At 52.5% G+C, this 21,242-nt stretch overlaps 1 protein-coding gene across 1 annotated transcript in view; it reads right to left on the bottom strand.

The window, feature by feature from the left end:
• Nucleotides 1-21,242, bottom strand: part of LOC106608822 (ephrin-B3) — a 120,024-nt gene that overhangs the window by 53,916 nt on the left and 44,866 nt on the right. The window contains exon 2 of the mRNA XM_014206990.2: nt 107-402. Within this exon, the coding sequence (XP_014062465.1) occupies nt 107-402 (296 nt within the window). The remainder of the gene's footprint in view (nt 1-106; nt 403-21,242) is intronic.

Raw genomic sequence — 21,242 nt, 5'->3', positions numbered from 1 at the left:
GATCCCTGGTCACTTGGAGATACAGAATATAACACACACACACACACACACACACACACACACACACACACACACACACACACACACTACAATTCTCCCCGCTCACCGATGATGTAGTAGTCAGCGTTGGTCTTGAACTCATGTCCCCACAGGTTAGGAGAGTACTCCTGGAACTTGATGGTGAACCTCATGTCATTGTTGGGCTTGTCACAGGTGAGCAGCAGGTTGGGCGCGCCCGTCACCTCACACCTGTCCGCCTGCTCACGTGACGACACCAGGTACAGCTTGTAGAACTCGTACTCGGCGGGGGCCCGCTGGCTGGGGGGGTCCGACGACGGACAGATGAGATCCAGACGATCCCCAATCTGAGGGTAGAGGACGTAGCCCTTATCGTCCAAAAATCTGGAGGGAGACAGAGAGAGAGAAGAAGAGAGAAGGAGAGAGAAGGAGAGAGAGAAAGAGAGAGACAGAGAGAGAGAAGGAGAGAGAGAAGGAGAGAGAAGGGGAGAGAAGGGGAGAGAGAAGGAGAGAGACAGAGAGAGACAGAGAGAGAGAAGGAGAGAGACAGAGAGAGACAGAGAGAGAGAAGGAGAGAGACAGAGAGAGAGAAGGAGGGAGACAGAGAGAGAGAAGGAGGGAGACAGAGAGAGAGAAGGAGGGAGACAGAGAGAGAGAAGGGGGGAGACAGAGAGAGAGAAGGAGAGAGACAGAGAGAGAGAAGGAGGGAGACAGAGAGAGAGAAGGAGGGAGACAGAGAGAGAGAAGGAGAGAGAGAAGGAGAGAGAAGGGGAGAGAGACAGAGAGAGACAGAGAGAGAGAAGGAGGGAGACAGAGAGAGAGAAGGAGGGAGACAGAGAGAGAGAAGGAGGGAGACAGAGAGAGAGAAGGGGGAGACAGAGAGAGAGAAGGAGAGAGAGAAGGGGGAGACAGAGCGAGAGAAGGAGAGAGAAGGGCAGGAGACAGAGAGAGAGAAGGAGAGAGAGAAGGAGAGAGAAGGAGAGAGAAGGAGAGAGAAGGAGAGAGAAGGGGAGAGACAGAGAGAGAGAAGGAGGGAGACAGAGAGAGAGAGAAGGAGGGAGACAGAGAGAGAGAAGGGGGGAGACAGAGAGAGAGAAGGAGAGAGAAGGAGAGAGAAGGAGAGAGACAGAGAGAGAGAAGGAGAGAGAGAAGGAAGAGAGAGAGAAGGAGAGAGAAGGAGAGAGAGAAGGAGAGAGAAGGAGAGAGAAGGAGAGAGAGAAGGAGAGAGAAGGAGAGAGAAGGAGAGAGACAGAGAGAGAGAAGGAGAGAGAGAAGGAGAGAGAAGGAGAGAGAAGGAGAGAGAAAGAGAGAGGTAGAAAATAAAACGAGAGGTTAGTGTCACTTGTAAAGACTAATCAACATAACCTATACAGTAAGTGTCACTTGTAAAGACTAATCAACATAACCTATACAGTAAGTGTCACTTGTAAAGACTAATCAACATAACCTATACAGTAAGTGTCACTTGTAAAGACTAATCAACATAACCTATACAGTAAGTGTCACTTGTAAAGACTAATCAACATAACCTATACAGTAAGTGTTACTCCGTCTTCGTTCGTTGAAGGAAGTTTTCTTTCGTCACGCAAAAACGCAAACCCCTCACCTCCCTACTCATCCAACGGTCCTTGGAAATGATTCTGTTAAATTCCGCTATACATTTACATTTGAGTCATTTAGCAGACGCTCTTATCCAGAGCAACTAGGGTTAAGTGCCTTGCTCGAGCTCACATTGAGCAGATGTTTTAATCTAGTCGGTCCGGGGATTCGAACCAGCGACCTTTCAATAACCTGCCCAACGCTCTCAACCACTAGGCTACCTGACGCCAGGAAGCAGAGGACACCCAGTCAACAGAGGATGAGTTGACCACCCCAGGAACAGAGAGGCAGAGGAGGGACATTACGGACTAAGACCAACGGACTCATCCACTTTTTCATTCACAGAACACAACGCCACTTTGGCTAACAGCACACCACAACGCTAGTACGGCTAACAACACAGAGCACTGTTAGGCTATCTAGTAGTAGGACACAGTGAATGGGAAATGTAGGCTGTCACCAAAAACATGCTAATTGAGTAGCTGTTGGAATGTTTGGTTAGCAGCATACACCTTATATGAATTAAGAATTTTGTCCTTGACCCTGCAAATGGTAGTGGAGAAGCTAGCCTAGCCAAGCGCTAGTGTAGTAGAGGCCTGCAGCAGCAGAGGAACTTGGCATTCCTGTTCTCGTCGCCGGGAGCAGGAGGTTATCACTGAGCACTTACACTGGAGAGGTAAACACTCACTGCACTCAACACACACCCCCGCACCAGGAAAGCACAGTAGGGGGCTGGGCCTCACACACACACACACACACACACACACTCAACACACACCCCCGCACCAGGAAAGCACAGTAGGGGGCTGGGCCTCACACACCCCCACACCAGGAAAGCACAGTAGGGGACTGGGCCTCACACACACACACACACCCGCACCAGGAAAGCACAGTAGGGGACTGGGCCTCACACACACACACACACCCCCGCACCAGGAAAGCACAGTAGGGGACTGGGCCTACACACACACACACACACACACACACACACACACACACACACACACACACACACACACACACACACACACACACACACACACACACACACACACACACACGACTGCACACACACAGACCAACACACACGCACATAAACCATTTTACAGAATGTCTACTATAAATTCCAGTCACATAGGCAGTTGCTAAGGGGCTTCCGTGTACACAATAACACACTCGGGAGATACTCACACACATACCCATACAAACACCTTACTGAAGGCACATTCACACCCACCTTATTTCCTGCATGGCACATTTGTGCGTTATCTGATGGTGGATTGTAGCCTATGTCACAGTAGACCTGAGCAAAAGAATGGTGTGTGTGTGGAAAGAGAGAGAGAGAGAGAGAGAGAGAGAGAGAGAGAGAGAGAGAGAGAGAGAGAGAGAGAGAGAGCGAGCGAGAGAGAATGCTACTGTGCATGCAGGCATAATGGTCAAACCAGAGGGAGGAGGAAGTAAAGGTATGTTTAAAATGGAGAGAGGGAGAGAGAGGGCAGGTAGAACATGAGATAAAGATAAACTAGAGAGATCTCAAACACAGATGTCTGTTCAGGAACGGAAAGAGAGAAAACGGAGAAACAGACAAAGAGATTTTTTTTTTTAAAGAGAAAGAAAAAAGGAGCGATTGAAAACCAGAAACCGGTGTAGAGACGAACAGTAGTCCTACTTGTTGAGATAACCCCGTGTGATGGCCCTAGGCAGGCCACCATGTGCATACCTTCCCCTGCTTCCCAACACAGCTAACCACTATCACTGGGCTCCCGTGGCTGGACACACCACATGCACCTGTACCAGCAACAACTGTCAACAGTCTTGTTCGTACAGGAGGGTACAAGAAATTGCATTGAATCCTATAACAAAGCAGACCTTGGTTCCAACGTTCTCGAATGCTATGACAAAGGTACGACTCTCTCATGTAACTGGATGTTGTAGCAAGAAAGAAGTGAAGTGAACTTTGTACAACTTCGCAGAGTTCAACCTCACAACGAAATAAATCACTTGGACCAGACACAGAATGAACAGACGCAGCTCAACTCACTTGCCCTCAGCACCCTGCCTCTCTCCCTTTGTTGGACCGCATCCCTCCCTCTATCCCCCTCACCCCTCACTCTCCGGCAGACAATAGTGCCATTCATGTGTCCACACTTTGCAACAGGGAGTGGGGGATGGAGGGGCCAGAGGTGATGGAGGGTGGGGTGGGTGGAGGGGTGGGAATAGGGGAGGAGAGGAGGGGGAGAACTTTCCTCTCCTTTCTTCTCCGGGGTCTTTCATGAGGGCAGAGACATCATTTTCTCAACCCTGGTCGCTGCCCTGCCTCGACCTTCAAGGCCAGAGAAAAGACTGGTGTGTTAGTTACTCTGACACTCGTCTCCCTCCTCTCCTGACCCCCCCCCCCCCCTCTCTCCTCACGTCTCTGCGGTGTGTATGTACCTGACTGTGGCTGGTTAGATAGCGTATTCTGCATCCCGCATATCCCGGATTCCTCAGAGGCAACTCGAGCCGTATTGGAACCAAAGCCAGGCACACAGGTGCAGCCAGCAAGACAACAGGGATGTGTGTGTGTCTCTATCCCTGTGTGTGAGAGAATACGGGTGAAACCAACCCATAGGGGGAAGGGGAGGGGGAGAGAGAGAGAGAGAGAGAGAGAGAGAGAGAGAGAGAGAGAGAGAGAGAGAGAGAGAGAGAGAGAGAGAGAAAATTGAGCCTTTGAGTCTGAGCCCATGGGGAAAAAGCCCTAAAATCCCCCCACAGACAAGCTAGATAAAAAGAAAAGAGAGACTTACATCAAGCCAATAGATCTCAATGATTTGTCCAATTAAACTAAACACAACCATATGTGTTACTAAGAATCCCAAAGAACCTTCCCATTATTGAATAATAAACCGGTACTCTGGTAGATTTATGGAACCCATGCATAAAGCTGTCTGGGTTAATCTCATGTTAGACACACAGACAGGCCCTAATGTACACACACTGTCACACACGAGGATGCAGACACACACTGGTCTGATCTGACACCAGGTGCTCGTCTCGCGGCTGTCTACTACAGGAAACACAGTGTGTCTGTGCTTAGAGAAGTGCTCCCCATACGACGAGCTAGAGGTACATTCATTTGCCTTCATCCTGAACTCAGCCAATCATTTTGAAAGTGTCAAAAACGGTCCACACTTCCATCCATCTTATCAATGCAAACCGCATTCAGGAGACAAAGTTAGTCCATCCACGGAGAAAAGGTATGCCCAAATGAACTTCAGCCCAGCTTCAATGAAAAGGCGGGGGAAGGGGGGGGGAATCAGGTGCTTGGCCGAGGGACTTGAAATTCCCCAAAACATTCCTTACCCCGGGATACTTCAACCAGTGACTATCCAGGAGAATAAAGAATAAGGAGCAGTCTGTTGCCGGGTACATCCGACAGATTTATTGACGGAACAAAACAAAACAATAGGCTTACGTTTCGTCATGAATCGCCTTCATCAGAGCTTTGAGTAGGAAAAGGACAGAGAAATAAATTAACAAAGAAAAACACGTTTCCCCAAAAATATATTCACAAAAAAAAGATGAAAAATAGGAGCTGTTCGTTCAGGCCCTATGGCTCGACGCAATCTTGTAAATCCATACTCAGTCTGTAGGGTTCCACAGTGCTATCGCTTTATTAGATAAAGATTAAGATTAAACAAACATACAGGTAACTGCCAAAATAAAGGAAACACGACTAAATGAGGGATACAAGGTATGCTGAAAGCAGGTGCTTCCACACAGGTGTGGTTCCTGAGTTAATTAAGCAATCAACATCCCATCATGTATAAAAATGCCCAGTTGCCCATTATTTTGGCTACCATTGCTAGAAGAAGAGATCTCAGTGACGTTGAAAGACGGGTCTCAAAGGAGCATACACTATACACTTGTAGAATCTATGCCAACGTGCATTGAAGCTGTTCTGGCTCGTGGTGGTCCAACACCCTCTTAAGACACTTTATGTTGGGGGTTTCCTTTATTTTGGCAGTTACCTGGATCTCAAGAGCATTACCATAGTACAGAGAAGTTCTTTGACTGAGAGTAGACAGAGAGAGAGTTTTCAGACGAGAGAAAGTCAATGATCATACTTTGACTGTGTCCCAAGTGGCACCCTATTCTCTATACTTTTGATCATAGGGCCCTGGTCAAAAGTAGTGCACTGTGTAGGGAACAGGGTGCCGTTTTGGGACGCCGGAGGTGTGGCCTAGATATCTCCACATCAGGGTGAGAAGAAAAAGCAAGTGATGAGGAGGTGAAAGACAGTGAGACAGAGAGATGGCAAGGACATGGAATGGAGGGAGTAGTAGGGAAGGAGAACGGGAGTAGTAGGGAAGGAGAGAGGGAGTCGTAGGGAAGGAGAGAGGGAGTAGTAGGGAGGGAGAGAGGGAGTAGTAGGGAGGGAGAGAGGGAGTAGTAGGGAAGGAGAGAGGGAGTAGTAGGGAAGGAGAGAGGGAGTAGTAGGGAGGGAGAGAGGGAGTAGTAGGGAGGGAGAGAGGGAGTAGTAGGGAGGGAGAGAGGGAGGGAGTAGTATGAGGGAGAAGTATGGAGGGAGAGAGGGAGTAGTAGGGAGGGAGAGAGGGAGGGAGTAGTAGGGAGGGAGGGAGTAGTAGGGAGGGAGAGAGGGAGGGAGTAGGAGGGAAGGAGGGAAGGAGAAAGGGAGTAGTATGGAGGGAGAGAGGGAGTAGTAGGGAGGGAGAGAGGGAGTAGTAGGGAGGGAGAGAGGAGGAGGGAGGAGGGAGTAGGGAGGGAGAGAGGGAGGGAGAGAGAGGGAGGGAGTAGTAGGGAGGAGAGGGGAGGGAGAAGGGGAGAAGAGAGGAGGAGAGGGAGGGAGAGAGGGAGTAGTAGAGGGAGAGGGGAGGGAGTAGGGAAGAAGAGAGGAGGGAGTAGAGGGAGAGAGGGAGTAGTAGGGAGGAGAGAGGGAGGGAGTAGTAGGGAAGAAGAGAGGGAGGGAGTAGTAGGGAGGGAGAGAGGGAGTAGTAGGGAGGGAGAGAGGGAGGGAGTAAGGGAGGGAGAGAGGAGGGAGTAGTAGGGAGGGAGAGAAGGGAGAAGGGAGGGAGAGAGGAGAGGTAGTAGGGAGGGAGAGAGGGAGAGTAGGGCAGGAGAGAGGGAGTAGATGGAGGGAGAGAGGGAGTAGTAGGGAGGGAGAGAGGGAGGGAGTAGTAGGGAGGGAGAGAGGAGGAGTAGTAGGGAGGGAGAGAGGGAGGGAGTAGTAGGGAGGGAGAGAGGGAGGGAGTAGTAGGGAAGGAGAAGGAGAGGAGGGAGAGAGGGAGTAGTAGGGAGGGAGAGAGGAAAGGGAGTAGAGAGGGAGAGAGGGTGTAGTAGGGAGGGAGAGAGGGAGTAGTAGGGAGGGAGAGAGGGAGGGAGTAGTAGGGAGGAGAGAGGAGGGAGTAGTAGGGAGGGAGAGAGGGAGTAGTAGGGAAGGAGAGAGAGGAGTAGTAGGAGGGAGAGAGGGAGTAGAAGGGAGGGAGAGAGGAGAGGGTGTAGTAGGGAGGGAGAGAGGGAGTAGTAGGGCAGGAGAAAGGGAGTAGTAGGGAGGGAGAGAGGGAGAGAGGGAGGGAGAGAGGGAGTAGGGGAGGGAGAGAGGGAGTAGTAGGGAGGGAGAGAGGGAGTAGTAGGGAGAGAGGGAGAGTAGGGAGGGAGAGAGGAGGAGTAGGGAGGGAGAGAGGGAGTAGTAGGGAGGGAGAGAGGGAGAAGGGGAGGGAGAGAGGGAGTAGTAGGGAGGGAGAGAGGGAGTAGTAGGGAGGGAGAGAGGGAGTAGTAGGGAGGGAGAGAGGGAGTAGTATGGAAGGAGAAAGGGAGTAGTATGGAGGGAGAGAGGGAGAAGGGAGGGAGAGAGGGGAGGAGTTAAGGAAGGAGAAAGAGGGAGAGAGGGAGGGAGTAGTAGGGAGGGAGAGAGGGAGTAGTAGGGAGGGAGAGAGGGTGTAGTAGGGAGGAGAGAGGGAGTAGAGGGAGGGAGAGAGGAGTAGTAGGGAGAGAGAGGGAGTAGTAGGGAGAGAGGGAGGGAGTAGTAGGGAGAGAGGGAGGGAGTAGTAGGGAGGGAGAGAGGGTGTAGGAGGGAGGAGAGGAGGGAGAGTAGGGAAGAAGAGAGGGAGGGAGTAGTAGGGAGGGAGAGGGGAGGGAGTAGTAGGGAAGAAGAGAGGGGAGAAGGAGGGGAGAGGAGGGAGTAGTAGGGAGAGAGGGAGAGTAGAGGGAGAGAGGGAGGGAGTAGTAGGGAGGAGAGAGGGGTAGTAGGGAGGGAGAGGGGAGGGAGTAGTAGGGAAGAGAGGAGGGAGAGAGGGAGGGAGGGAGAGGGAGAGAGAGAGAGGGAGTAGTAGGGAGGGAGAGAGAGAGGGTGTAGAGGGAGAGAGGAGGAGAGAGGGAGGGAGTAGTGGAGGAGAGGGAGGAGGGAGGGAAGAAGAGAGGGAGGGAGTAGTAGGGAAGAAGAGAGGAGGGAGTAGTAGGGAGGAGAGGGAGGGAGTAGTAGGGAGGGAGAGAGGGAGGGAGTAGTAGGGAGGAGAGAGGGAGAGAGGGAGGGAGAGGGAGGGAGTAGAGGGAAGAAGAGAGGGAGGGAGTAGTAGGGAGGAGAGAGGGAGGAAGTAGGGAGGGAGAGAGGGAGTAGTAGGGAGGGAGAGGAGAAAGGGAGGGAGAGAGGGAGAGAGGGTGTAGTAGGGAGGGAGAGGGAGTAAAGGAGGGAGAGAGGGAGAGAGGGTGTAGTAGGGAGGGAGAGAGGGAGTAGAGGAGGAGAAAGGGAGTAGTATGGAGGAGAGAGGGAGTAGTAGGGAGGGAGAGAGGGAGGGAGTAGTAGGGAGGAGAGAGGGAGGGAGTAGTAGGGAGGAGAGAGGGAGGGAGTAGTAGGGAAGGAGAAAGGGAGAGTATGGAGGGAGAGGGGAGTAAAAGGGAGGGAGAGAGGGAGAGAGGGTGTAGTAGGGAGGGAGAGAGGGAGTAGTAGGGAAGGAGAAAGGAGTAGTAAGGGAGGGAGAGAGAGGGAGTAGGGAGGGAGAGAGGGAGTAGTAGGGAGGGAGAGAGGGAGTAGTAGGGAGGGAGAGAGGGAGAAGGGAGGGAGAGAGGGAGTAGTAGGGAGGGAGAGAGGGAGTAGTAGGGAGGGAGAGAGGGAGTAGTAGGGAGGAGAGAGGGAGAAGAGGAGGGAGAGAGGGAGTAGTAGGGAGGAGAGAGGGAGTAGTAGGGAGGGAGAGGGGAGGGAGTAGTAGGAGAGAGGAGAGAGGAGGAGAAAAGGGAGAGGAAGGAGGGAGTAGTAGGAAGGAAGAGAGAAGAGGGAGGAGAGGGAGAGAGAGAGAGGGAGTAGTAGGGAGGAAGAGAGGGAGGGAGAGGAAGGGAGAGAAGGAGGAGGAGGAGTAGGGAAGAGAGAGAGGGAGAGAGGGAAGAAGAGAGGGAGGGAGAGGAGGGAGAGAGGGGAGGAGAAGGGAGAGAGGGAGGAGTAGTAGGGAAGAGAGAGAGAGGGAGGAGGGAGTAGTAGGGAGAGGGGAGAGAGAGAGAGGGAGGGAGTAGTAGGGAGGGAGAGAGGGAGTAGTAGGGAGGAGAGAGGGGAGTAGAGGGAGAGAGAGGAGAGGGAGTAGTAGGGAGGGAGAGGGGAGTAAAAGGGGAGGGAGAGAGGGAGAGAGGGTGTAGTAGGGAGGGAGAGAGGGAGTAGGGAGGAGAAAGGGAGTAAAGGGAGGGAGAGAGGGAGTAGTAGGGAGGGAGAGAGGGTAGTAGGGGAGGGAGAGAGGGAGTAGTAGGGAGGAGAGAGGGAGAAGGGAGGGAGAGAGGGAGTAGTAGGGAGGAGAGAGGGAGTAGTAGGGAGGGAGAGAGGGAGTAGTAGGGAGGGAGAGAGGGAGTAGTATGGAAGGAGAAAGGGAGTAGTATGGAGGGAGAGAGGGAGTAGCGGGAGGGAGAGAGGGAGGGAGTACTAAGGAAGGAGAAAGGGAGTAGTAGGGAGAGAGGGAGGGAGTAGTAGGGAGGGAGAGAGGGAGTAGTAGGGAGGGAGAGAGGGTGTAGTAGGGAGGGAGAGAGGGAGTAGTAGGGAGGGAGAGAGGGAGTAGTAGGGAGGGAGAGGGGAGTAAAAGGGAGGGAGAGAGGGAGAGAGGGTGTAGTAGGGAGGGAGAGAGGGAGTAGTAGGGCAGGAGAAAGGGAGTAGTATGGAGGGAGAGAGGGAGTAGGGGAGGGAGAGAGGGTGTAGTATGGAAGGAGAGAGGGAGTAGTAGGGAGAGAGGGAGGGAGTAGTAGGGAGGGAGAGAGGGAGTAGTAGGGAGGGAGAGAGGGAGTAGTAGGGAGGGAGAGAGGGAGTAGTAGGGAGGGAGAGAGGGAGTAGAAGGGAGGGAGAGAGGGAGGATGGGAGAGGTGGCCAGAGAGAAGGAGAGAGGGAGGAAGAGAGAGGTGGCCGGAGGGAGGGAGGAAGAGAGAGGTGGCCGGAGGGAGGGAGGAAGAGAGAGGTGGCCGGAGGGAGGGAGGAAGAGAGAGGTGGCCGGAGAGAAGGAGAGAGGGAGGAAGAGAGAGGTGGCCGGAGAGAAGGAGGAAGAGAGAGGTGGCCGGAGAGAAGGAGAGAGGGAGGAAGAGAGAGGTGGCCGGAGAGAAGGAGGAAGAGAGAGGTGGCCGGAGAGAAGGAGGAGAGAGAGGTGCGGAGAGAAGGAGGAAGGGAGAGAGGGAGTAGTAGGGAGGGAGAGAGGGAGTAGTAGGGAGGGAGAGAGGGAGTAGAGGGAGGAGAGAGGGGAGAAGGGAGGGGAGAGGGAGTAGTAGGGAGGGAGAGAGGGAGTAGTAGGGAGGGAGAGAGGGAGTAGTAAGGAAGGAGAAAGGGAGTAGTATGGAGGGAGAGAGGGAGTAGAGGGAGGGACAGAGGGAGGGAGTAGTAGGGAGAGAGGGAGTAGTAGGGAGGGAGAGGGGAGGGAGTAGTAGGGAAGAAGAGAGGGAGGGAGTAGTAGGGAGGGAGAGGGGAGGGAGTAGTAGGGAAGAAGAGAGGGAGGGAGTAGTAGGGAGAGAGAGAGGGAGTAGTAGGGAGGGAGAGGGGAGGGAGTAGTAGGGAAGAAGAGAGGGAGGGAGTAGGGGAGGGAGAGGAGGGAGTAGTAGGGAAGAAGAGAGGGAGGGAGTAGTAGGGAAGAAGAGAGGGAGGGAGTAGTAGGGGAGGGAGAGAGGGAGGGAGTAGTAGGGAGGGAGAGGAGGGAGTAGTAGGGAGGGAGAGGGGAGGGAGTAGTAGGGAAGAAGAGAGGGAGGGAGTAGTAGGGAGGGAGAGAGGGAGGGAGTAGTAGGGAGGGAGAGAGGGAGTAGTAGGGAGGGAGAGGGGAGTAAAAGGGAGGGAGAGAGGGAGAGAGGGTGTAGTAGGGAGGGAGAGGGGAGTAAAAGGGAGGGAGAGAGGGAGAGAGGGTGTAGTAGGGAGGGAGAGAGGGAGTAGTAGGGCAGGAGAAAGGGAGTAGTATGGAGGGAGAGAGGGAGTAGTAGGGAGGGAGAGAGGGAGTAGTAGGGAGGGAGAGAGGGAGTAGTAGGGAGGGAGAGAGGGAGAAGCGGGAGGGAGAGAGGGAGTAGTAGGGAGGGAGAGAGGGAGTAGTAGGGAGGGAGAGAGGGAGTAGTAGGGAGGGAGAGAGGGAGTAGTATGGAAGGAGAAAGGGAGTAGTATGGAGGAGAGAGGGAGAAGGGGAGGGAGAGAGGGAGGGAGTACTAAGGAAGGAGAAAGGGAGTAGAGGGAGAGAGGAGGGAGTAGTAGGGAGGGAGAGAGGGAGTAGTAGGGAGGGAGAGAGGGTGTAGTAGGGAGGGAGAGAGGGAGTAGTAGGGAGAGGGAGAGAGGGAGTAGGGAGGGAGAGAGGGAGAGAGGGTGTAGTAGGGAGGGAGAGAGGGAGTAGTAGGGCAGGAGAAAGGGAGTAGTATGGAGGGAGAGAGGGAGTAGCGGGAGGGAGAGAGGGTGTAGTATGGAAGGAGAGAGGGAGTAGTAGGGAGGGAGGGAGGGAGTAGTAGGGAGGGAGAGAGGGAGTAGTAGGGAGGGAGAGAGGGAGTAGTAGGGAGGGAGAGAGGGAGTAGTAGGGAGGGAGAGAGGGAGAGGAGGGAGAGAGGAGAGGGAGAGGTGGCCAGAGAAAGGAGAGAGGGAGGAAGAGAGAGGTGGCCGGAGGAGGGAGGAAGAGAGAGGTGGCCGGAGGGAGGGAGGAAGAGAGAGGTGGCCGGAGGGAGGGAGGAAGAGAGAGGTGGCCGGAGAGAAGGAGGGAGGAAGAGAGAGGTGGCCGGAGAGAAGGAGGAAGAGAGAGGTGGCCGGAAGAGGAGAGAGGGAGGAAGAGAGAGGTGGCCGGAGAGAAGGAGGAAGAGAGAGGTGCCGGAGAGAAGGAGGAAGAGAGAGGTGGCGGAGAGAAGGAGGAAGAGAGAGGTGGCCGGAGAGAAGGAGAGAGGGAGGAAGAGAGAGGTGGCCGGAGAGAAGGAGGAAGAGAGAGGTGGCGGAGAGAAGGAGGAAGAGAGGTGGCCGGAGAGAAGGAGGAAGAGAGAGGTGGCCGGAGAGAGGGAGGAAGAGAGAGGTGGCCGGAGAGAAGGAGGAAGAGAGAGGTGGCCGGAGAGAAGGAGGAAGAGAGAGGTGGCCGGAGAGAAGGAGGAAGAGAGAGGTGGCCGGAGAGAAGGAGGAAGAGAGAGGTGGCCGGAGAGAAGGAGGAAGAGAGAGGTGGCCGGAGAGAAGGAGGAATAGTAGCGAACGGCAGAGCAACATAAGGTTGTTGTAAAGCCAGAGTGCTGGAATGTCTGTGGTGAGAGAGAACGACAGGAATAATAGTTTCCATATGGTTGCTCCTGACACAGAGAAAGGGAGGAGAGGGAGAGCGAGAGAGAGAGAGAGAGAGAGCGAGTGAGAGAGACAGAGAGAGGCAGGTATGGCTGAGGTTGTGTTTGAATAGTTAGCTGGCGTCGTGGGACTCTGAAGGTAAGAGTGTCCTTGTCACTGCAGTGCACAGCATCCTTCATCAGCACACACACACACACACACACACACACACACACACACACACACACACACACACACACACACAAAGATCATCACACACACAAAGATCATCACACACACTGATCACTACACACACACCCTCCCTTCCATCTGTCCGGAGGCAGTCTGGATTGCCGCAGCGCTGGTGTCACATCACACACCCCGTAACCGTGGGACTAACCACAGAGACATGGGATGCAGGCATGCTGATGACTTGGCCTTTAAAGAACACACAGCCAGATCCTTCTTAACACTCTTCCATCTCTCTCTCTCCCTCCCTCCCTCTACATTCTCCCTCCCTCTACATTCTCCCTCCCTCCCTCCCTCTCTTTACACTCTTCCATCTCTCTCTCCCTCTCTCCCTCCCTCCCTCTACTTTCTTCCACCCTCCCTCCCTCCCTCTCTTTACACTCTTCCATCTCTCTCTCCCTCCCTCCCTCCTCCCTCCCTCCCTCCCTCTCTTTACACTCTTCCATCTCTCTCCTCTCTCCCTCTCCCTCCCTCCCTCCCTCCCTCTCTTTACACTCTTCCATCTCCCTCCCTCCCTCTCTTTACACTCTTCCATCTCTCTCTCTCCCTCCCTCCCTCCCTCTCTTTACACTCTTCCATCTCCTCCCTCTCCTCCCTCTCTACACTCTTCCATCTCTCTCCCTCCCTCCCTCCCCTCTCCCTCTCTCTCTCTCTCCCTCCCTCCCTCCCTCCCTCCCTCCCTCCATTTAACTCTTCCATCTCTCTCTCTCCCTCCCTCCCTCTCCTTACACTCTTCCATCTCTCTCTCCCTCCCTCCCTCTCTTTACACTCTTCTCTCTCTCTCCCTCTCTCCCTCCCTCTCTTTACACTCTTCCATCTCCAGAATGCAGTTTTCTGCCAGGGCAGAAAACTACATTCTTCACCCCTTGGGGTCCCCAGGACCAAGTTTGGGAAACGCTGGCCCTAATGTATAAGTTTGGGAAACGCTGGCCCTAATGTATAAGTTTGGGAAACGCTGGCCCTAATGTATAAGTTTGGGAAACGCTGGCCCTAATGTATAAGTTTGGGAAACGCTGGCCTAATGTATAAGTTTGGGAAACGCTGGCCCTAATGTATAAGTTTGGGAAACGCTGGCCCTAATGTATTAGTTTGGGAAACGCTGGCCTAATGTATAAGTTTGGGAAACGCTGGCCCTAATGTATAAGTTTGGGAAACGCTGGCCTAATGTATAAGTTTGGGAAACGCTGGCCTAATGTATAATTTTGGGAAACGCTGGCCCTAATGTATAAGTTTGGGAAACGCTGGCCCTAATGTATAAGTTTGGGAAACGCTGGCCTAATGTATAAGTTTGGGAAACGCTGGCCTAATGTATAAGTTTGGGAAACGCTGGCCCTAATGTATAAGTTTGGGAAACGCTGGCCTAATGTATACGTTTGGGAAACGCTGGCCCTAATGTATAAGTTTGGGAAACGCTGGCCTAATGTATAAGTTTGGGAAACGCTGGCCCTAATGTATAAGTTTGGGAAACGCTGGCCCTAATGTATAAGTTTGGGAAATCTAGGATCAGTTTTTGATCTAGGATCAGTTTTTGTCTTCATAATGAATGGATAGGGGGGACCTGGGCCTGTATCCATAAAGAGTCAGTACTGATCTAGGATCAGTTTTTGTCTTCATAATGAATGGACAGGGGGGACCTGGGCCTGTATCCATAAAGAGTCAGTACTGATCTAGGATCAGTTTTTGTCTTCATAATGAATGGACAGGGGGGACCTGGGCCTGTATCCATAAAGAGTCAGTACTGATCTAGGATCAGTTTTTGTCTTCATAATGAATGGACAGGGGGGACCTGGGCCTGTATCCACAAAGAGTCCGAGTGCTGATCTAGAATCAGTTTTTTCTCATAATGAATGGACAGGGGGGACCTGGGCCTGTATCCATAAAGAGTCTGAGTGCTGATCAAAGATCAGGTCCCCACCTATCTACAGTTTTGTTCATTATGATCTAAAAGGAACAACTGATCCTAGATCAGCACTCCTACTCTGAGATGCTTTGTGGATACGGGTCCTGAATCACCATACTGATAAAAACAGTGTTTATATCTACCTTTCAATAACATATGGATTCTGGAGCCAAATCCTCAAAAGTGCTTTCTAACTTTCAACCAATCAAATAGAGTTAAAAATCAGGTGAATAGAAACATTTAGTCACCAGGTCTCTCCCCCTTCTCTCTCTCTACCCACCTCCTCTCTCCCCACCTCCTCTCTCTCCTCTCCCCACCTCCTCCTCACTCCCCACCTCCTCTCACTCCCCACCTCCTCTCACTCCCCACCTCCTCTCACTCCCCACCTCCTCCACTCCCCACGTCCCCCACATCCTCTCACTCCCCACGTCCTCTCACTCCCCACGTCCTCTCTCACTCCCCACGTCCTCTCTCACTCCCCACGTCCTCTCTCACTCCCCACCTCCTCTCTCTCTCCCCACCTCCTCTCTCTCCCTCCCCACCTCCTCTCTCTCCCTCCCCACCTCCTCTCTCTCCCTCCCCACCTCCTCTCTCCCCACCTCCTCTCTCTCCCCACCTCCTCTCTCTCCCCACCTCCTCTCTCTCTCCCCACCTCCTCTCTCTCTCCCCACCTCCTCTCTCTCTCCCCACCTCCTCTCTCTCTCCCCACCTCCTCTCTCTCTCCCCACCTCCTCTCTCTCTCTCTGTCCTCCTCTCTCTCTGTCCTCCTCTTTGTGTCACCTTTATTTAACCAGGTAGGCTAGTTGAGAACAAGTTCTCATTTACAACTGCGACCTGGCCAAGATAAAGCAAAGCAGTGCGACAAAAACAACAACACAGAGTTACACATAATCAAACGTACAGTTAATAACACAATAGAAAAATCTATATAGAGTGTGTGCAAATGTTGTAAGATTAGGTAGGTAAGGCAATAAATAGGCCATAGTGGTGAAATAATTACAATTTAGCATTAACACTGGAGTGATAGATGTGCAGATGATGATGTGCAAGTAGAGATACTGGGGTGCAAAAAGAGCAACAACAAAAAATAATAATATGGGGATGAGGTAGTTGGGTGGGCTATTTACAGATTGGCTGTGGACAGATACAGTGATAGGTAAGCTGCTCTGACAGCTGATGCTTAAAGTTAGAGAGGGAGATATAAGACTCCAGCTTCAGTGATTTTTGCAATTCGTTCCAGTCATTGGAAGCAGAGAACTGGAAGGAAAGGCGGCCCAAGGTAAGTGATGGCTTTAGGGGTGACCAGTGACGAATACCTGCTGGAGCGCGTGCTACGGGTGGGTGTTGCTATGGAGACCAGTGAGCTGAGATAAAGCGGGGCTTTACCTAGAAAAGACTTATAGATGACCTGGAGCCAGTAGGTTTGGAGACGAATATGTAGCGAGGACCAGCCAACGAGAGCATAGAGGTTGCAGTGGTGGGTGGTATATGAGGCTTTGGTGATAAAACAGATGGCACTGTGATAGACTACATCCAGTTTGCTGAGTAGAGTGTTGGGGGCTATTTTGTAAATGACATCGCCAAAGTCAAGGATCGGTAGGATGGTCAGTATTACAAGGGTATGTTTGGCAGCATGAGTGAAGGAGGCTTTGTTGTGAAATAGGAAGCCGATTCTAGATTTAATCTCCACCTCCTCTCTCCACCTCTCTCCACCACCTCTTCTCTCTCAGTATGTAGTCCAGTGTAAGTTGGAATGATTTGCGGCTGGCTAAATTGGCCTCATTAAGAACGTCTATAGGAGGTGTGGGCTGATGGAGAACCCAGGTCCTGGACAGGCCAGAGAAGGAGGGCCCCCCAGTGTGTGTGTGTGTGTGTGTGTGTGTGTCTCTCTGTGTGTGTGTGTGTGTGTGTGTGTGTGTGTGTGTGTGTGTGTGTGTGTTTTCCAACTAGGCTTTTAGAGCTCCAGCTGGTGTTTATATCTCAGTCAGTGTGTGTGTGTGTGTGTGTGTGTGTGTGTGTGTGTGTGTGTGTGTGTGTGTGTGTGTGTGTGTGTGTGTCTCTGTGTGAGGTTAAACTCATTCTCTCAAACCAACTCAGTAATTGAATTAGGTGAGTGAAGGCTCGGGAGGAATGAGGGCAGACACCATAGATGTATGTCCCTGATGGAAGGGTGGAGAGTAGGGATGGGCATTTGAAATTATTTCACTATTCAAATACTATCATAATATCAGGATATATCCGGATAGTCGAAATACATGTATTTTAAAGATTTCTCTTTTGGGGGGGGACTTCAATGGCGACTTGGTTGCGCGACTCAAGAGAGCCAGTGTGCTGCGCTCTGCTTGTTTCAGCAGAATGGTGGGGTAGGGGCGAGAGGGAACCAGAATGGTGGGGTAGGGGCGAGAGGGGACCAGGGGGACCAGAATGGTGGGGTAGGGGCGAGAGGGGACCAGAATGGTGGGGTAGGGGCGAGAGGGGACCAGAATGGTGGGGTAGGGGCGAGAGGGGACCAGAATGGTGGGGTAGGGGCGAGAGGGAACCAGAATGGTGGGGTAGGGGCGAGAGGGGACCAGGGGGGACCAGAATGGTGGGGTAGTGGCGAGAGGGAACCAGGTGGGACCAGAATGGTGGGGTAGGGGCGAGAGGGAACCAGGGGGGACCAGAATGGTGGGGTAGGGGTGAGAGGGGACCAGAATGGTGGGGTAGGGGTGAGAGGGGACCAGAATGGTGGGGTAGGGGGGAGAGGGGGACCATAATGGTGGGGGTAGGGGAGAGAGGGGGACCATAATGGTGGGGTAGGGGAGAGAGGGGGACCAGAATGGTGGGGTAGGGGAGAGAGGGAACCAGAATGGCGGGGTAGGGGCGAGAGGGAACCAGAATGGTGGGGTAGGGGCGAGAGGGAACCAGAATGGTGGGGTAGGGGCGAGAGGGAACCAGAATGGTGGGGTAGGGGCGAGAGGGAACCAGAATGGTGGGGTAGGGGCGCGAGGGGGACCAGAATGGTGGGGTAGGGGCGAGAGGGGACCAGGGGGGACCAGAATGGTGGGGTAGGGCCGAGAGGGGACCAGGGGGACCAGAATGGTGGGGTAGGGGCGAGAGGGGGACCAGAATGGTGGGGTAGGGGCGAGAGGGGACCAGAATGGTGGGGTAGGGGCGAGAGGGGGACCAGAATGGTGGGGTAGGGGGAGAGAGGGGACCAGGGGGACCAGAATGGTGGGGTAGGGGTGAGAGGGGACCAGGGGGACCAGAATGGTGGGGGTAGGGGGCGAGAGGGAACCAGAATGGTGGGGTAGGGGTGAGAGGGGACCAGGGGTGACCAGAATGGTGGGGTAGGGGTGAGAGGGGACCAGGGGGGACCAGAATGGTGGGGTAGGGGCGAGAGGGAACCAGAATGGTGGGGTAGGGGTGAGAGGGGACCAGAATGGTGGGGTAGGGACGAGAGGGGACCAGAATTGTGGGGTAGGGGCGAGAGGGGACCAGAATGGTGGGGTAGGGGCGAGAGGGGACCAGGGGGGACCAGAATGGTGGGGTAGGGGCGAGAGGGGACCAGGGGGGACCAGAATGGTGGGGTAGGGGTGAGAGGGGACCAGGGGGGACCAGAATGGTGGGGTAGGGATGAGAGGGGACCAGGGGGGACCAGAATGGTGGGGTAGGGGCGAGAGGGAACCAGAATGGTGGGGTAGGGGTGAGAGGGGACCAGAATGGTGGGGTAGGGACGAGAGGGGACCAGAATGGTGGGGTAGGGGCGAGAGGGGACCGGGGGGACCAGAATGGTAGAGGAAGAGGCGAGAGGGGACCAGAATGGTGGGGTAGGGGCGAGAGGGGACCAGGGGGGACCAGAATGGTGGGGTAGGGGCGAGAGGGGACCAGGGGGAACCAGAATGGTGGGGTAGGGGCGAGAGGGGACCAGGGGGGACCAGAATGGTGGGGTAGGGGCGAGAGGGGACCAGGGGCCAGTGTGTGTGTGGCACGGAGGGAGAGAAAGTAGCCAAAATGACTTGCGCTAGTTAGACAAACTTGTTGCTGCCATCTGTTATATCATCTAGTAGTGCCTGTCTGGACTGCATCGAATCATTGTAAAGAAGCTATCTAGCTACAGTAGCCAGCTATGCTATCCAGCTAGCTGAGATAGTGAGGTTATTTGAGGCGTCCTTGTCTAAAACAACTCCATTCATAGGAAACAACAGCCTACATGTTGGTTGATCATGGTAGCCTCCTCGTCGTTTAGCCAACTTAAATCCATCATTTTAACTCCACTTTGAATTGATTAGAAATCTCCCACTTCACTTGCTACACATGGAGCCTCTGACTTTGATTGACCGACAATAACAACCAGCAGCAGGTGTGAAATCTATGTAGGCCACCGGCACGTCTTTTTTTATTTTTATTTTTAATTATTATTATTATTATTTTTTTAAATGGGGCGCACTCCTAAAAACTGTCATAAAACTATTGTTTTATTAAAAATGTTGAACGTAACGGCCTGTCCTTGTTTTATTAAAAATGTTGAACGTAGCGGCCTGTCCTTGTTTTATTACAAATGTTGAACGTAACTGCCTGTCCTTGTTTTATTACAAATGTTGAACGTAACGGCCTGTCCTTGTTTTATTACAAATGTTGAACGTAACGGCCTGTCCTTGTTTTATTACAAATGTTGAACGTAACGGCCTGTCCTTGTTTTATTACAAATGTTGAACGTAACGGCCTGTCCTTGTTTTATTAAAAATGTTGAACGTAACGGCCTGTCCTTGTTTTATTAAAAATGTTGAACGTAACGGCCTGTCCTTGTTTTATTAAAAATGTTGAACGTAACGGCCTGTCCTTGTTTTATGAAAAATGTTGAACGTAACGGCCTGTCCTTGTTTTATTAAAAATGTTGAACGAAGGCCTGTCCTTGTTTTATTACAAATGTTGAACGTAACGGCCTGTCCTTGTTTTATTAAAAATGTTGAACGTAACGGCCTGTCCTTGTTTTATTACAAATGTTGAACGTAACGGCCTGTCCTTGTTTTATTAAAAATGTTGAACGTAACGGCCTGTCCTTGTTTTATTACAAATGTTGAACGTAACGGCCTGTCCTTGTTTTATTACAAATGTTGAACGTAACGGCCTGTCCTTGTAGGCTACGTAGCCATGTCACATAGATCAGTATATTTACTTTCAGACAAAGCCTTTACTCTCCCATGTAATAGAATACTAACGCCCATTCAGATATTCAGATATTCTAATAACGGTACCCATCCCTAGAGGAGAGGTGGAGGGATAGAGAGGTGGAGGGATAGAGAGGTAGAGAAGTATAGGGGCTGACCTGCCTCACCTATCATAGTCTGGGTCACCTGTCCTGGGACACAGGGGCCACAGAGAAGGCCCACACAGTCTGCCAGTCTCAAAATGATACCCTCCTAGTCATTTAGTACACTACTTTTGACCAGAGCCATCACAGTATGGTTCAACGTAGTGCACTAAATGGGGTGTGAGTGGTTATTGTCAAAAAATGTTCACTACAGTATATAGGGAATAGAGCTTTGCCCAAAGTCTTCCCAGTCCCTGACCTATGACTTTCAGGGCCCCGGTGTGTGTATGAAGCCTAAACTTTGTACTTTGAGGGGCCGTGAAATCTGAGGGGCCCCGAAACCTTAGTACTAAAACACCACAGTGTCTAAAGAGGTCTCTGACCCTTGGCTACACTATGTTTCTATAGGGCCACAGTATATGCGGGGCCCCTAGACTATGATCCTAAAAGGCTATAGTCAGTGTATGTGGGCCCCAGGTGCAAGATCTTTCCAACGGCCATACACCAATGTCTGCTTCTGGTAGAGTTATTAATCCTGGAGTCTGGATTTCAGACCGGCTTCCATTCCTACCGCAAGGCACAAAGCGAGCCACGTTACCCTCTCCTTCTCTCCTCTCTTTCTTTCTTTCGTTCCTCCCTCCCTCTCTTGTTCTCTCTCTCCCTCTCTCTCTCCTCCCTCTAACTGTTGATTTTACCGCGGGGCTCCTCAACCCCTGGGTCCTTCTGGGACCGCAACCTGACCACACTCTCCTAAGCCCTTAACCCTCCTCCCTCGCCTCCAGGGGTGAGGAGGGGGCGGGGGAGAGAGCCAGAGAGAGAGAACCCCAAATCGCTTCAAGATGCTTGGGGAGAAGGACTGGGGAGGACTTGGGAAGCGGGAGTTTAAAAGTGGGGTAGAACAGCGCTTAGGAGAGTGTGGTCAGGTTGCGGTCCCAGAAGTATCCAGGGGTTGAAGAGCCCCGCTGTAAAATCAACAGTTGGAGGGAGAGAGACGGAGAGAGAGTGTATTCTAAGAAAGTAGGACAGGCAGGCTGGGCTGACGGCTGCCTATATACGACTGAATATATATCCACACACACACAGCCTCGCTCCTACCTCCAAGAACCTATTCACTCATGTCAGGATATTGAAGTGTGTCATGCCAATTTCAGCCTCGATAGCTTGCCAGAATGAGTGTGTCTGTGCGTTGTAGCAGCTGCGTGTCTACCTCTACCATGCACCAAACCCATTATATTTTCTTCCCCACCAGAGCAAAAGAGTTACTTTATATAAAAAAGCTAAAATATATTTTTAGGTACCTAATTCATTGGAGGTTAAGTGTTTTACTCTTCCATTTTCCTCTTGCCTGGAGGGCACAGAGACAGAAAACCTTTTCATAAACCCTCCCTGACTGTACTCTAACTCGCTCTCTCTCTCTCCCTCTCTCGCATTCCTCTTTCCCAGTCTCTCTTTTCTCGCTCTCTCTCTCT

Source organism: Salmo salar, chromosome ssa07 (assembly GCF_905237065.1).
Source record: "Salmo salar chromosome ssa07, Ssal_v3.1, whole genome shotgun sequence".
Lineage (NCBI taxonomy): Eukaryota > Metazoa > Chordata > Actinopteri > Salmoniformes > Salmonidae > Salmo > Salmo salar.
The sequence above is the reverse complement of the archived record's forward strand: the minus strand, read 5'-3'. Positions and strand labels throughout refer to the sequence as shown.